Source organism: Vicugna pacos, chromosome 18 (assembly GCF_048564905.1).
Source record: "Vicugna pacos chromosome 18, VicPac4, whole genome shotgun sequence".
NCBI classification, from domain to species: domain Eukaryota; kingdom Metazoa; phylum Chordata; class Mammalia; order Artiodactyla; family Camelidae; genus Vicugna; species Vicugna pacos.
In genome coordinates, this window is record NC_133004.1 from 20,000,952 (window position 1) to 20,017,787 (window position 16,836).

Here is a 16,836-nt window from a genome sequence, read left to right on the forward strand (position 1 = left end):
AAAAATATGTTGAAGTCCTAGCCTTGGTACTTGTGATATGACCTTATTTAAAAATAAGGTCTTTGCAGATGATCAAGTTAAGATGAGGTCATGAGGGTGGGTCCTAATCCAACATGACTGGTGTCCTTATAAGAAGAGGAAAGAGACATGGACACACAAAGGAGATGGCTGTGTGATGATGGAGGGAGAGACAGGAGTGATACAGGTACAAGCTGAGGAACACTGGGGATGGCTGGCAGTCACCAGAAGCGAATACAGAGCACAGAACAGATCCTCCACTAGAGCTTTTAGAGAGGGCAAGGCCCTGCCCGCCCCTTGTGCAAGACTTCTGGCCTCTGGAACCATGCGAAAATACATTTTGGTTGTTTCAAGCCACCCGATTTGTGGTCTTTTGTTATGGCAGCTACTGGAAACGAATAGTGTCAAATAGCCAATGTGAGCTGACAGGAGGCTGGATCAGGATGGACAGACGACACTGAGGGGCCATTTCTGGTTGGGGACTGGGACTTGATTGTGGAATCTGTCTTAAGCATTCCTAAATATGTCTCCCAGACTAAATAGCAGGGGTAAAATAATTATTCACATAATAGGGCTTTTACAATATTGGGAATTTGGCCTCAGTGAGAACACACACACACACACACACACACACACACAAGAACAAAAGAGAGATAAGAGCCAGAGGCCACTGAAGTCAGAATTGTTTCTTTCCTACTCACCTGCTCCAGGTATATATCCACACTGCCACCCGAGGTCGTGCTGACAGAAGCGACTGCCAGGAATGGGTGAACAGGGTGCCAAGTAATGTGAGAGGGAGATCCAACTGAGTCTGGGGCATCTATGCGGTGGTCAAAATAGAGGGCCATGATGAAACTCAGACCCGGTCAGGGCTGAAATCTGCAGGGGAAAAACAACCAAGTCCTGTTGGTTTTCAACAAGACAAACAAAACAACTAGACAGAGAATTAGGAAACAGAATCATCACAAACCTACAAGCATAAGACACTCAGCAACTTATAAATGCCCCTTCAGACCGATGCAGGCAATTTTAGGTGGAAGAGATCTTCACTGGGAAAAAAAAATATGTGATTAGAAGCAAGGGATTATATCTGGCATGATGGAAAACAGTAACACATACTGCCATCAAGACAATAAAGAAAACCCTGAGGCCTAGGCTGTATGTGTAATCCTTGATAATTTTTTTGGTGGGGAGGGAGGTAATTAGGTTTATTTATTTACTTATTTTTAATTATTATTTTTTAATGGAGGTACTGGGGATTGAACCCAGGACCTTGCGCATGCTGAGCACATGCTCTACCACTGAGCTATGCCCACCCTCCTTGATCATTTTTATTCCAATCATAATAAGGACAATTTATATTTCTCTAACTCCTCTTTCAGCAAAATTTTCAAACAAAAAGAAAGAAAACTGCTTCATGAAAGAGAAATGTATGGGAAAACCTAGTGCTCAATTTCTTTTTTTTTTTCCTTCATTTTTTTTCTTTTTTTTTTCAATTTCTGAGTGAGCATGAAAACTCAGGCTGCCTCTCCCTTCCACTGAGGTGGCAGCAGCAAAAGGACTCATTTGTCAGAGAGTCAAGAAAGCGAAGCTATAGCAACTGAGGAGAAATAGAACTTCATTAGTTACATGAACTTAAAATATTTTTTTCTTTCCTGGAAAAGATGTGCACACTGTCCCTTTATAGGAGGGGCGGGAAGGAGAATGGAATGACAGTCTGATGACTGCCCACGTTTTCAAATCCTGGAGTCAGTTTGGGGAGGCCAGTTAGCAGGGAAGAGATGATATGTGAGTTAGTTTGCTATCTTTAAAACTGTTCAACTTCAAATGGGTAATATCAAATGGGTATTATCAGAAAAATAGAAAGTAAAAAGTGTTGGTGAGGATGTGGAAAAATTGGAACCCTTGTGCATTGCTGGTGGGAGTATAAATGGTGCAGATGCTGCGGAACAATCTGGCAGTTCCCTAAATATTACACATTGAATTGCCACATAATTCAATAATTCCAGTTCTGGATATATACCCCAAAGAATTGAAAGCAAGGACTTGAACAGCTATTTGAACACAATATTCATAGCAGCATCCTTCAGAACAAAAAGGTGGAAACAACCCAAATGTCTATCGACAGATGAATGAATAAACAAAATGTGGTATATTCATACAATGGAATATTATCCAGCCTTAAAAAGGAAAGAAATTCTGACACATTACAACATGGGTGAACCTAGAAGACATTATGCTAAGTGACATAAGCCAGACACAAAAGAACAAATATTGTATGACTCCACTTGCACAAGGTACCTAGAATCGTCAGTCACAGAGAGACAGAAAGTAGACTGGTGGTTGTCACAGCCTGCTGGAGGCGGGGCTGGGAAATTAGAATTTAATGTATACAGGGTTTCAGTGAGTGAAAATGAAAAAAAATTCTGGAGATGGATGGTGGTGACAGCTGCATAATAACATGAATGTACTTAATGCCACCACTGAACTGTATATACTTACGAACGGCTAAAATAGTAAATTGTATATTATCTACATTTAACCACAACAACAAATTTTGGAAAAAAAACTATCCAGCACCTGCAAAATTCTATCACTAGAGTAGGGAATGGACTATGCCATTTGCTTTTAACAATAGTTGTATCAGAGGAAGCCAGGTTGGGTCTAGAGACAGAAACTTGGTTCTTCAAGAAGCTAGAAGGCACATGGGTACAGTCACATTTCAAATGCTTATCTTTTTCTTATGAACATAGACCCTGAATACTAAACTCACTACCACAAACTGAAGAGCCTCTTCAGGGCTCGTGGTAGAGCACCCGGGCACCGGCAGGAGGAGCAGGGTGGGTGGGGGCCTGGGATCAGGGGAGAAGGCAGGATCTGGAGGCCTCCTGCACATACAGCACTTAGGGGGCATCTACACTGGTCAGGGCTCTGGCTTCCTTGATTAGAGTCTTCATGCAAACATTCACAGAAAGCCAATGACAATGAGGCACATCAGGTTAAAAACTGGGCAGTTTAATGCAGCAAGGAAACCTTTGAAAGTGGGTTTTAATGTATTGCAGCCAACCCAGAGTCTCCATTCTGGGATATTGGAAATTCTTATTCATATTTAACAAGTTTACTTTGTGTAAATATGCCTTGGAAAAATGAATAACATGTTAATTTTATTGAAATGATGGAGAAGGAGTTAGAATAGCATTTGACAGAGTTAAACCAGATTTCCTCTCTTTGATTTCAAACATCACTTTGTAATAAGCAAGTGTACTAAAAGATCTTTAAATTACTTTCTTCTTGCCTGGAGGAAGGCTCTCTTCCCTACACCCCTGCTCTGGGAAATCAGGAAGCCTCCTTTCCTCCAGGGAGCTCTCAGACTTGATTTTTTGGTTGTTCAGTGCTTCTGCCCAGTGTCCCCATAGAACCCTGTATTTCTCTATTGCTGCGTTTAGACTTTATTGCAAATGTGTGTTTGACTGACCATTCTCTACTCCCTACCAGACTATCCGCCCCATAGGGTAAGGGACCACCAGAACATTTCCAGCTCTTAGAACAGTGCCTTCCACAGAATAGGTCAGGATATGAGAATTCCTGATGAAGATACTTATTAGCAAGGAACGATGTTTTTGATGTTTTGTTAGTTGTAAAAAGTGGGTTAAGGCCAGGGCAAATGAATCCATTTTTATACAATGTATGACTTCATCATTCTTTTCACTTGTGTTTTAACATTTTTCTACCATGGATAAGTATTATCTGCATAATTACAAAAGAAAAGTTACCAAAGTAAACACAAGGAGGAGCGATGACTAACAATAAAATCGTGAGCTCATGGCATCTATTAATTACATCAGTTCAGAAACAAGTCTATTTCCTTTCCTTAAAACAAACTCGGGGTCTCTAAAACACACAACGATTTGGCAAATAAATAAACTTTGAGGAAAAGAGAAAAAATTTCCATTTGTTCCCACCGATTTGCTCCTGTCACTCCCAGCTGTCCAACATCTTTACGCCTCCGCCAAATCAGCTTTTGGGAAAGAACCTGTTAAGGTCTCTCAACTGAGCGGTTCGTGAAAATAAGGATAACTTCAGTTGCATTACTGCTTGGAGATGCTGTGGGAGGGAACCGGAAGGACTCAGAGGCAATGGGGGTTGAGTGGAGGGGCATGAGGACAGGCGCTAGGGGCCACCCCGAAAAGCCTCACCCTCTGGACAACCGCCCCTGGGCTTCGGGCAGTGCAGGGTCAGAACTGCGTCCCATGGCCATCGCTGATTTGGACGGTGCGGTCCCTCGGGCTGCAGGACTGACTGCGCCGAAAAGTGGTTTTCTTATTCCCTTCCTATCCGGGTGTTACCGCGAGCGCTGCTGGCGCCGCCACCTCCCCTCCGGGTCCACTCCCTCGAGACTCGCGCGGCTACGCGGCCCTCAGTCGGACCTGTCTGCACTGGAGGTGGCCCTCAGCTCGCGCTGACCGCTCGGAGGCCGCGCCCCGCACCCCCTCGCCTTGGCCTGACCCGCGATGCGGTCAGGCGATCCGCGAGGCCGGATTTCGGGACGAAAGTAACCTAGGAGGGCGAGGGAAGGGGGTCGGCCCGCCTCGTCGCCCTCCCGGCCCCAAGCTCCGGGACCCCTCGGAAGCCGCCGATCCCCCGAGCTGCCCAGGCCCCAGGCCTCCCAAGCCCCTCCCTGGCCTCGCCGCTTCGTTTCCCTCCTCCCTGGCTCCCGGACTCCCGACCCCCTACTCTCTGGCCCGGACCCGGGGCCCGCACCCACCTTTGCTGGGCCGCAGCGCCGCCGCGCGTTGCCGGTTCAACAGCTGCGAGCCGAACTCGGATACAACCGAAGCTAAGCGAGCAGATGCCGAGGCCGCCCGAAGCACCCAGAGAGGCCGGAAAGAGCCGAAGATTATCGGGGATGTTCGTGCGGCGCGAGGGCAGGATCCCTCCCGCGGTTGGCGAGCTCCGCGGTGTTGTGGGGCAGTTTTTCTTCTTCGCAGTCACGGTCTAGAGACGACAACTCTAGCTTGAAGGGAGGGGCCATGAGGAGGGAAGCTGCGCAGAGGAGGGAAGCTGGTGAATTCCTCTAGGTGTGATGGGGGTAAACGGCCCCTTGGGGACCTATGGTTACATTTTTCCAAACCCCTAGGTCAATCCAGGAGGAAGGCAGCAGAGAGACTGCGGGAAAGAAACGGAACGCCATTTTTTTTTTTTTAAGATTCTCTCCTCTCTGGTTAATCATATTGCTGGTCTTCTCGACCCCAGACGGTTTGCTAGGTTCTGCTTTGTCTAGTCTCGTGGAGGGTGTCGTTCAAGAGTATTCCTGAGAAAATCCAGTGAAGTTGCTAACTTATGACATGCGTTCAGTGTTTGGCGGTTTTTACGGACGCCTTTGGCGAGAAAATAGTAGTCAACGATACAGGTTCATCCGGTTAAAAACCAACCTGGTTTCTAATCCTGCCGGCAGACTGCATTCCATAAAGGCATCACCAACGTGCCGCCCTGGCCTAACGGTCTGTGGGTTAAACTAATTTTGAAAAGCAAAGCAATGTCATTCATTAAAAAAAAAAGTTACTACAGCAAAAAAGCCCACGTTGTTAAAGAGAAAAAATAAGAGGAATGTGTAGGTACTACCTAATCAGAGGGGCTAGGCGCAGGATCACACATATACAAGAGTATTTTTAAAAGCCCCATTTTCATAAACACTAGAATTTTGTTGAACAAATTTGACATGTAACATTGTGTAAATTTAAGGTGTAGTGTTACTTTGATACATGTATATATTATAATCGGGAAGTAGCGATATTTATCATATTACATAGTTATAGTGCAATATTATTGTGTGTATCCGTTGTACTGTGTGTTAGATACTATTTCTTATAAGTTTGTACCCTTAAACACGGATCAGTCTTATCTTGATTCACTCTGTAAACACTAGATTCAAAACACACTCCTTTATCGCCAAAACGAAGAAAAACAACCTAAGTGCTCAGCACCATCCGAAACACTAAAAAACTTTAAAAACACGCACTCAACTCAATAAAAGGTGTGCTTATCGGCCTCAGTTACACTTTTAACACTTTCTCCGTAAAAACCTGGTTCGCGCCTGATTCAAGACTCATAGCTGAGGCGGCGTTTTCTTCTCACGCATCCGTCAACACGACTCAGGCCAATCACAGCCTAGGCTCTGACTCTATTGGCTGTCGATCCACCAATCGAGAGAGACGTACCAGTCCGCACAGCCGCGAGGACGGCGTCACAACATCACCCGCGCCGCAGGCCGGCCTCTGCCCCCGCCCAGCGTCGGTGCGTGTAAGCGCGCGCGCCCGCTGCTGGCCAATGGGAGCGCCCGTGAGGGGGCGCGCCCGCTGGAAACCTCGGCGTGCTCGGCCCCGCGCGCGTCGCCCCGCCCTGCCCCTCGCGCCCACCGCCCCGGCCCCGCCCCGCGCGTCGCCTCCGAGGACTCCGCCGGCCTCCGTAGCCGGAACTGCTCCTGTGCGCCGCGGGTCGGGCCTCCGGGAGGCTGAGCGGCTGCAGCACCGTCGCCCGCAGCCCCGTCAGCCGCACGCCAGTCGCGGAGGAGACGTGCCAGGGCGAGTGTCGCTCGGCGACCGCTTCCAAGGCGGGAGGATCACCTCTGCGTTGCGGCCTCCGGCCGTTTCTGCGGGCGCCCGGGAGGCTCCCGGGGGGCCCGGGAAGCCAGGCTGCTGCGAAGCGTTGATGAAAAAGGTGACCAGAGGCTGGGGCTCGGGAGACTTGGGACGCCCCGACCGGCTGTCACGGCGAGGCCGGGCTCCTAGCCGGAGCGGGGCTGCAGAAGTAGCGGCCTGCGCCCTGGCGGCCGTTACGCACGCGGTGCTTTGTCGGGGCGGTTCGGGGGAGCCCAGACCCAGAAGTGTTGCGTTAACAGCGCTCTTTGTGTGCAGCCAGAAATCGGCCCGGGAGGGAGGGTTTTGCTTTCCCTTTCCCGAAATGTGACAAATGGTGTCCAGCCGGGATTGAGCTTGAGGTGACCCCACCTCTGTGCACGGTCAGAAAGTCATGTTGGAGGTATTCGGTAAAGGAATTCCATCTTCGTGTTTTACTTTTCCCTTCGAGGAAGACTCTGAAATGTGTCAATATCCTTTTAATTCTGAAAAGCCGCGTCTTCTGTATTTAGTTTAGTGTCTTTCAATATTCAACCTGGCGAACGGGCAAGTGTTTTTCTGTTGTATGCTTTGCCCGGGTCCTGGATTGACTGGGTAGCTTAAGGATGACAGGTCCCTGGGAAGTAGGGTTCTCCACATTATAACCTAGAGAAAGGCCCTTTGGGATATTTTGAGGTTTCTTAATAGAAATAGGTTGAGAAATGAGTAGTGAGGAGTCTTGTGCCATGAAGCCCTTTAATTTTGGGATATGTCTTGTATAGTTGTATTCTTTGGCAGGTTTTTTTTTTTTTAGCTGGAGTGTATTCAAATGATTTATGAGATCAATTCCAACAGATGCAAGCTTACAGATAGTTTTGTGGCAGAATACATCAGATCAGTAGAGATATTACTATAATATTAATCATTTCTAAATCTTTCTATGAAAGGTCCTTGCCTCTTACTGTATTTCATTTTGGCCTTGATGCCTTGCTCTCGTTTCCTTTTACATGAAAATGTTCCCATTCTCAGCAGTCGTGTTGAATATGTCAAACATAGTTTGAGCATGGTATCAACACCTGTTGAGGAATTTAGTATTTCTCTTTCTTGCTTCATTTCAAGTACACATCGCTGACTGTATCTGACCCTACATTATTGATAGTACCTGAGTCTCTTAGAATAAACTGATTGAGTGGATCTTTATGAAAAACAAACATTTTGAGAGTCATTGTATTCTGTTGTTGATATTTCTCACAGCAGAGGGTAACAAAGTTAATGCGAGATTTTTATTCATGGTTACCAAGAGTTTTAACACAATTCTTTTCTATTCATTCTTGCATTTGGACCTGGACTTAACTGTGCTGTCACTTTCACCAGTGGCTCCAACCTATTCCATGCAACAGGCTCCTTTGTTGCAAAAGCATTTTTAATTCGTAAATCCCCGCAGTAGTTCATATCGATCACCCTGGGAAGCGAGATTCCCAGAAACCCCGAGCTTATTATTCTTTATGTGTGTTTTAAAATAAGCAGGCGGACCGGCAGCCACGGGCCACCATGGAGTTCCCTGTGCAAGCAGGCGAGCCCGCGCCTCTCCCATGCCGGGGTCGATCCGGGCCCGTCGCCCCAACTCCGGGGCCAACTTTGGGGGCTGGCGTGCGGGGCAGGTGCGCGGGCCCCGGGCCCCGCGCGTTTTATGGGGCGGGGAGGGGTGGGGGGGGCGCGGGCGCCGAGGCCCGGCCGGCCCAGGCGGCGCTGGGAGCGAGGCCGGTACGCAGGTTGCCCGCCGCGCGTGCCATGAGCCGCGGGCCCGCGGGGTAAGTGGCTCCGGGACCCCGGCCCAGCCCCGGCGCCGGCCCCCTACCCGGTACCCGACCCCCGGGCCGGGGCGCCGCGCGGGCAGGGCCGTCCGGGCGCGGTCGCCGAGCTACTGCCTCACCACCTCCGCGCTGCCAGCCGCCGTTTCCTGGGCCTCGGGCGGGAGCGCGGGGGTCCGGGCCGGGGTCGGGCGGGCGGCGGGCCCAGGCCCCGCTCGGCCGGGCTTGGGCGGGCGGGCCGCCGGGAGGGGATCTGGAACAAACAACGGCGGCCATGTTGAGAGGGGATCGGTGCGGCTAAACTTCTCGCAGGCTCGGGCCGCGCGCTCACCAGGGTCCCCTCTCCCCTCCCGGCCAGGATGACAGTGAAGTTGGGAGACGGCGGCAGCGGGGAGGAAGGGCTCAAGAGGCTGGGCAAGAGGTCTGCCGATGAGGACTCGCTGGAAGGAGAGGGGGCCGGCGGCGGGGACGCGGCCGAGGAGAGCGGCGGCACAAAGAGGGACGGCAAGACTCCCCGGGACGGCGGTGACGGCCCCCAGGTCCCCTCGGGCGGCCCGCAGGCCCCGTCCCCGCCGCCCGCTTGCCCCCAGGACCAGCACCACTTCCTCAGGTCCAGCGTGAGGCCGCAGAGCAAGAGGCTCAGGAAGGACCCATCCTGCTCCGGGGGGAGCAGCAGCGCCAGCAGTTCAGGGCCCCGCGGAAAAGGTATGGGGGACCCCAACCCCTTACAGGGTGTCCTCACCTGGGGGTGGAGAGGGACCCTTCCCTCCCCGCCAACGTGCTTCCACTGCAGCTTCCGCACTCACATTTTGGAGGGGGACATGCCCTCTTTCTCCTCCAAAGAGGCCGTTTTTTCCTGCATTAAAAGTATGTTAAGACGCAGTAAGTCATCTTTATTTGGGCAGATCCAATAGATTCCTGAAGGTGGGTTTTTTCCCCTCAGTGGATCATTGATGATTTATATGGTAGGTCGTTTTAAACAGCAGACAGTAATTTAGAAATGGAGAGAGAAAATACCTGCCATGTCTATTTCCTCAGACATCAAGTGGTGAAAATACAACAAAGGAAAGGGATTTTGAAACTCATTAGGGGAAAGATGGATAAGAAGCCAAAAATGAATGATGGAAAGGTCTGACTTGCGCTCAACACCTTCCACCTCAAGTGTGCTAGGCTTGAAAATATCAAGGGCACCAAGACCTGGCCCTTTGAGTTTCAACTAAGGTTTCCTTGGGCGCCACGACTAAGGATCTCCTCTGGTGTGGTAGATAGTGAAGACATTTGTGGCCTGATACAAACCAGCAACATTCTGCAGTGTTTGTCGTGGTGTTTTCAGGTGATTGAGAACATTAGAGCTTTTCTAGGATCCCAACGAAAGTAATAAGAAAACTGCACGTCAGTTTTGTTCCTCATCTGCTGGTTCTCCATTGTTTTCTGCTTGTATCTCTGTATTTCAGCAGTGTGTTTTTTCCTCATTGTACAAGAGAATTGTTCTTAATATCCTTCTTGTTTCAGGCCAAGTTTTCAGCACTTTTACAGATAGCAGATATCCATTTTCTAGTGTGTTTTGCATAAAAAAAAACTTTGACTTAGTTCCTTGGGAAATGGTAAATTAAGTACATTACATGGTCCTGATAATTTCAAGAAGGATGTATCTTAGGAGCTAATGGAGAATCCATTTTTGAGATCTGTGCCAAGTGTGTACAATTAAACTTGCTGCTTCTGCCTCATTCTCAACTGAGGAGGACTGGCCTCTGAAATCATGGTGTTACTCGTTTTTTTGATAAAGACTTGTTTTACTGTCGGTATACTTACATAAAGATGTAAGTGTGAGATAACTTTGTGTGCTTCAGAAGTTAAAACTTGCCTCATAGAAGCTTATTTTGGTGTGAAAGTTGCTGATTAATTAGGAAAACATTCATTTGTTTTACTGGCTTTAGTTCTTTTGTGAAAAGTAGTTTTTCACTCCTAGTTGCCGGTATGTCCAAGTTACCATGCATAAGTTCCTCGGGTGCCTTCGAGGGTTTGTGGCTGCAGAAGCCCTGGATCTGGAGTCCTGTCAGAGTTCCTGGCCTCATCCTCGTCCCCCTTGACCTGGGTATGCTGGTTTGACCTGCGTTTCCATTGGAGAGACCTCCTCACCTACGAAAGGAGGAAGGGCAGGGACCGTTCCACTCTCCCCCTGTGGCTGCTAAGATGAAATAAGGCGCTGGTAGGAAAGCACTCTGTCCCCTGTAAGCGGCTGCCCATGCGTAAGGTGAAATGATGCCAAAACTGCAGTTAGAGTTGGGGCAGTTGCTGAGGGGAAGTTTCCTTCTGTTTGTACAGTTGAGTGTGGCTCGGATGGAGAAGTTTTCCTGGCTTAGTCGCACACCAGCTCTGTTCCTGGTTTTTGCCCAAGGTGTGGCTTGGAGCAGCAGTCTACTTTCTGTTAGTAAAATGCAGATGTGTTAGAATTTGTGCTTCTTGTGACTTATGTTCCTATTTTAGCAAGTAAATATCTCTTTCAATGAATAATAAAACTAAACCATAGTGGTGATGTTGAGGAGCGGAGTAGAAAGTTTGTGTCCTCTGCCTCACAGAACTTCTCGGTGTGCTTTTGGCCTTGAGCCTTCTGGTCGGGCCTCTTCATGGCTGTGCTCTGAGAGCCTTTGGATGGACTTCACCACACCCAGGACCCCCTCCTCCCCTCCGGTTCCCCATACCTCAGGGCAACCTCTGCTTCCTCATTGCCTCCTTTATCTGCCAGAAAGAAGGTCCACTTGTGACAGCCTATCCGTAACCTTTGCAGACAATTCTTCAAGGAGTGTTTGTATTACAGACCATGGAAATTTCCACCTGGGCTGGTGAGCATGGACCAGTGAGGAAATGAACAGAACGGTCATTTTTCAGTTTTTCACTTCAAGAAAATATAATTTCCATTACATTTGAGGAATAATCCCAGCCCCATCATTGGAGATGCCTTTGGTTGGTTACTTACTGCTTTCTAGTTTCAGCTGTGATACATGGAGAACTTTGCAGTGGGTTTGGGAGGAAAAGGCTTTTGGAGGAAAGGAAGTCCTTCTCATTTTGCATCTTTCTATAAAACTGTATTTCCTTTCTCCGTAATAATAGACTCTTGTCAACTTTAATGAAGAGTAATTTTTTTGGTAGTACAATTCGAATTAAATTCTTTTTGAATTGATAAAGAGAAGGTAGCCAAGACTTAAGCCTATGTGCCGGGCATCTTCCATCCCGTTACTTCACTTTTAAATGAGTGCAGACACTGAGGTTTGCTGTTTAACTAACTTGCTCAATTTAAACAGAAGGTAAGCTGTAGATCGGAAACCAGTGGGTCCCCTTGATGCCAAATGAATGTCTCATCCAGCCATGCTGTCTGGAGTGGCCCGAGGACACATGGCGGACAGGTCCCAGTCTGGAAGAACATGGGCCCAGAGACCGAGCCCCCCCATGCCCTTCCCTGTTTGGGCAGTTTGTGATCTGGGTGATTCTGGGCGAACTGGTGCATCTCAGTCTCTTTGTCCATTACTGGGGATGACACCAGTGCCTGCTTCACCACGATAAATAATGCCAGGAAGCCTGTGTAAGTGGTTAACAGGCTTTCAGTGCTTCTCTGAGGGAAAATGTGCCTGGTGGCGAGCTTAGAATAGGCAAACAGGGTCAAAGGGTCACCTGTCAGGAGGCAGGGGGTAGAGGTCCCAGGAATGCTGCCAAGCTGCTGCCCTGTTGGGATGTGGGCTGAGGAGGGCCTGAGGTGGGGGCAGAGTCAGACCCTCCATTTTCACTGCTGTCCCCTCCGCCTCCCCCACCCCAGAACTTGTTCCACTGAGCTGGGCAAGCCAATTGTAAAATGCGCACAACTGGGTGATGTCTTCTGCCTTCACTGGGCTCATGCTTAGGAATCAGTGTTTGGAAAACTTGTATTTTGCATAATCTTTGGGCTGCCTCTAACTTCTCTGTGTTATTTTTAAAATACATCTAATGAAATATCTCACATTGATGCAGTCAACCTTTGGGAGACGGGTGTTATATTGGAAAGAGGGGTGAACCAGTCATCAGGCGACCCAGCTCCTCCATCCAGAACTGCTGGAGGGGTGGAAGGGAGCCACTTGACACGCCCAGACTTCAAGTTCCTTACTCTCAGGACGTGGCAGGTGAGATAGCAGCGTGAGCTGCACTTCCCTTTAACATTCAGGGCTGAAGGAGTCAGCTGTGCAGAGGGGCTTGGGTCCCGTAAGGAAGTAGATCGCCTGAAATCAGGGTTATTTTCTCTCTGGTGGGCTCTGCTTAGCCCTGGTCTCTCTGGGAGCCCTGGGCAGGGAGCGGCCAGAGTGTGCACCTGACCAGGTGTATGACAGTATCAGCCCCTTGCGGCTCCACCTCTAGTCCGCACAGTGATCACTCTCATTCTTCTTTCGTTGGCACCTGTGCCAAAACCTGGGTGCTGGTTGGGGTGCAGCCGTATTTACTGTGAAGTGCCTGCCCCGCCTTACCCTCTGGTGGGCAGGGGGACAGATACATCAGATCATCTTGAGACCACTGAGGCTGGAGTGCTGTGGTTCTTGTGCCCAGTCTGATCCAGTAAATGATGGCTGCCCATCCCACTGTCCTACCTGGACAACGACATCAAGCTTTGTGAAAGCCCTCAGCCCTTGTTGGGAGCAGAGGAAGAGGAGGCAGGACATACCCCTGACTCTGTCCAGCACACACCGACACACCCTGTGTCATGCCGTGTCCGTGGAAGACCCAGTAACCACGACACTCAGCCCTGTTGTGTGACACAGACTCTCTGTGCAGAGGAGGTCAGGAGACCTGTGGCCCAGGCCACTTAGAGATGCCATGATGAGCTGTACAGGATGGAGAAGAAAGTACCTGTAAACTAGGGATTCTGGGTGCATTGTTAAGTTCAAAGTTGTACAAATGGCTTTTGGTTCATGTCAAAGACACAGATAGATGGTATAGGTGAGTAGATGAGGTAACAATTGAATTTTGGTTTGAAGGCTAAGCAAATTTTCAAATACTTTATCAACTTTTCATTTCAAAACTAATGTTTCTGTGGTTTCTCGTGAGCACCTGGAATGGTCTTGTGCCCACCAAGTGTATGTCAGGGTTTTTATTCTGTGTGGCACTTTGTGTCTTGTTTTGGATTATGTGAAGATACAACCAGAGGGATGATTTCAGACAGCAGAGTCCCAAGTGTGAAAACTAGCTTTGACATAGGTGGTGGTGTGTAGAAACGTCTTACCACGTGAGGTCACTGCGCTGTTCTTAGCGTTGAAGGACAGGATGTAAAACGCCAGGAAGAGAAGACATTTGCAGGAGTTTGTGGTTTGGGTGGGATGCCCAGAATTACCTGCAGAAAACCATTAGGAAATCTTCACCATATCTGATGAAGAGGACATACGTTTCAGTAGGAGCAATGGGATTTTAGTTGTGTTTTTCTCAAACGTTTGTGGGAGGAGCAGGAAGTCTTCGAGGGAGGCTGGCCCTGATCTGAGCACTGAGGGCGCTGAGCCTTGCGAGGTGCTGAGCACTGGAGATGCTGAGCAGGACACCCGAGATGCAGAGATGAGCGGGACATGTCTCAGGACCGTGCAGTTCCAGGTCTTCTTCAGGTCACGAAAGAGTATGCCACGGAGGCCAGGGACCCTGGACAGGGTCTGTCACCGCATCACTGGAGAGTCTGGTGGCTCTTTAGAGACAGATTGAACGACGTGTGTTTGGGAGGGATCCTAGTTGGAACACCTGCCATGTGGAGTTGAGCTGCTTTCAGTAGACGGACAGGCAGCAGTGGGTGTGATGGAGGACAGTGGCCTGGGGAGGCCTTTGGATTCCTTTGTTGGGGATGCTCTTCGTGGGAATTGGCTTCCTTCACCTCTATGTGGCCTTGGTAGAGAGGGTATCCCCTCCGTCACATCTGGCTGTTACCACATATGGCACAGATGGCATGTGTTTTGAGAGGTGCAGAAGCACCCCTGGCAGAGCTTGGTGTTGCCTCGTGGTGGGACAGGGTGGCGATGCTCTTGGACCATGGTTGTGGGTAATGGGAGGCACTCCATGCTGGACTTGGAGGCAGGTGGGACTGAAGACACCTTTATTAACTAAATGGAAATGTCCTGGCTCGGAATGGATGAAGTGATGGGAGGCCTGCGTGTCCTCTCTTGGTGGGATGGACGTTCCTGAAGACTTCGAGTTTGGTAGGTCTTCTGTCACTCTTGGGATTTTTGCTTTGCCCTCGGAAGGAAGTTCCCCAGGCTCCAAGGAAGGCTCCCGCACAAGGAACTAGTGATGGGACAGACTTTTATTACATCCTCTGTGTCTTCCTGATTGAGTCACTTGGTGGTTTTTAGAGGTGAGTGTCATCCAGGGTCCTGATGCCTGCTGCTCTCTGGCCCGTGGCTCTGGGCAGCCATTGGAAACTCAGTTTCCTTGTCCGTCACAGTCTGAGAGGGGATGTTGAGATCAAGTTCCCTCTACCCTGAACCTTCGGATTCCCATGTCTCTGCGTGTAATTAAAATACAAGAGCAGCCGTGACGTGGGTGACAGCCAGCATGATGTCACCTGTCCCAAGAGGATAGCGCCCAGCCTGGAACAAGAGTCTAGTGCTTTGGCTTGGCTCCTGCTGCCTGGCGACCTTGCAGCTTCCCTGCTTTTGGAGCTCAGTTTCTCCTTCCCTGCAACTTGGACCACTGTGTGCTCTGAGGAAAAGAAGCAGCAGCATGTTTGCATGTGCTTTCCCGGAGCCATGTGAATCCTTGTTCCCTCCCTGCCCGGCCCCTGGTCTGGCCACTTTGGGCGTGCTGGGTAGACTGGGTCAGCTCCTCCACCTGTGCCCTGGCTTCCCCAGCAGAAAGATGGGGGTCCTTCTCTCCTCTTTGGGGGACTTGAGGGTGTTGGGACTGGCATTCTGGGCCAGCACAGAGATGCATGATGGGAGGGGGATGGGCAGTCTAGCCTTTCGTGGTGGAGTGGACAGATGTGCAGCCAGGGAAAGCAGAGCAAGGCTACGTGTCTGTGTCCCTGAGACGCGAGCTCCAGAGCATGGGCTGTGGCTGGGGTTGGTGGTTTGGGAGACAGGAGAGGGGGCTGTTATGTTGTCTTGCTTGGAGGTGGTGCCAAGCCAGCCGGGGGAAACAGCAGCAGAAACAGGAAAGGGGATGAGGCCAGCTGGAGCCAGGGCCCCGAAGCAGTCAGGAGGGCCGAGTGGACTCCATTTTGGAGGTGCTGGGTCCCAGGGGTTGGGGGTGAGCAAAGGGCAGAGCAACCCCAGGGAGACGTTGGCCTGTGCCCTGTTGGTTCCCAGGCTCTCGCCGAGCATCTGCTGTGTGGGGCCTGGTGCTGGGCTCGGCTCAGGGAAGTGAGACGCTGCTCTTGCTTTCACAGAGCTTTCTGCTGGGGCTCCTGCTCTAGTGCACTGCTTCCCTCTGGTTTCTCGGATGCCGGCTTTGCGGGATGCAGACTCTCACTGACCCCACTCTGTGGCCTCAGAAATGCAGTCACAGGCAGAGCGGTGACTTTGGCTCTCCACTCTCTGCTGGGCTCACACCTGCGCCCACCTAGCCCTGTTCACAGTCGTCTTCTCTTCCCTTCCTTGCTTTCCTACCTCTTCTGTTCTCCTCGCTTGCTTCTGTCTTCCCCCTTCTGTCATTATCTGCATTTTTCCCGTGTCGCCTTCCAGTTCTGCGGGTCTCTGATCCTGCTTCCTGTTTTCTCCTACTTGAGACACAGCCCTTGAAGGAGCCTGAGATGGAGTGGTGATGCCTCTTCCTCATCTGAAATTTCAGGGAGATACCAGGTCCATGCTCTCCTTCCCCCTTGAAGTTTTGTAATTTTACTTTACTTTTGGAAAGCATTCAAGGTCTGGAATAACAGGCACCAAACATAAGAAATGGTTACCTGAGGGTGATTTGCTTTCTTTTTTGAACATTCATTTTGCTTCATTTTCCTCTACTGAGGACGTGTCATTTTTTGAGACATCAATGGGAGAGGCTGAGCGTCTCTGCAGCTGACCTCTGGCTAGAGGAGAGAGGCTTGCTGCTCTGAGGACAGTTGGCTGCCTCATGTGCCTCAGCAGAGCCGCTTCTACTGTTGGGCCTTCTTTCCCATCTGCCAGTTTGGTTTATCCTTCACTCTACCCCAGGGTCCCTTTCAACTCAGAGATGTTTCCATTCTGTTTCCCTTCACTGTTCATAATCGTCTTGGATCACCAGTGCTGATCTAATGAAATCTCACAGAGCTAGCAGGATGTCTGCATTGTAGAATTTTCAGAAATGTACATGTGCTACTTTCATGCAAGTGTGGGCCAGCAGAGGTAAACCTGAGCTGTGACTGTTAGCACGTTGTCATTATTTTGGAAAAAGAGAGTTTAGTGAGGGTTTTGTCAGATGTTGCAAAT

The 16,836-nt window shown here is 49.8% G+C and overlaps 2 protein-coding genes across 7 annotated transcripts in view; one reads left to right on the top strand and one right to left on the bottom strand.

The window, feature by feature from the left end:
* Nucleotides 1–5,198, bottom strand: part of IFT140 (intraflagellar transport 140) — a 69,875-nt gene extending 64,677 nt beyond the window's left edge. For 3 of the 5 annotated variants that reach the window (XM_072942377.1, XM_006204391.4, XM_072942374.1), the window contains exons 1-2: nucleotides 4,784–5,198; nucleotides 720–897 (exon numbers count right to left, since the gene is read on the bottom strand). In XM_072942377.1, coding sequence (XP_072798478.1) covers nucleotides 720–866 — 147 coding nt within the window. In that variant the 5' untranslated portion in view covers nucleotides 867–897; nucleotides 4,784–5,198. Of the gene's footprint in view, nucleotides 1–719; nucleotides 898–988; nucleotides 1,068–4,783 lie in introns of those variants that run through there. The other 2 variants (XM_072942375.1, XM_072942376.1) reach the window with 2 other exon arrangements.
* A 1,295-nt stretch (nucleotides 5,199–6,493) lies between these two features.
* The window catches only part of CRAMP1 (cramped chromatin regulator homolog 1), a 53,756-nt gene continuing 43,413 nt past the window's right edge, over nucleotides 6,494–16,836 (top strand). The window contains exons 1-2 of one of the 2 annotated variants that reach the window (XM_072942380.1): nucleotides 6,494–6,735; nucleotides 8,802–9,148. In XM_072942380.1, the coding sequence (XP_072798481.1) occupies nucleotides 8,803–9,148 (346 nt within the window). In that variant the 5' untranslated portion in view covers nucleotides 6,494–6,735; nucleotide 8,802. Of the gene's footprint in view, nucleotides 6,736–8,367; nucleotides 8,444–8,801; nucleotides 9,149–16,836 lie in introns of those variants that run through there. The other variant, XM_072942379.1, reaches the window with a different exon arrangement.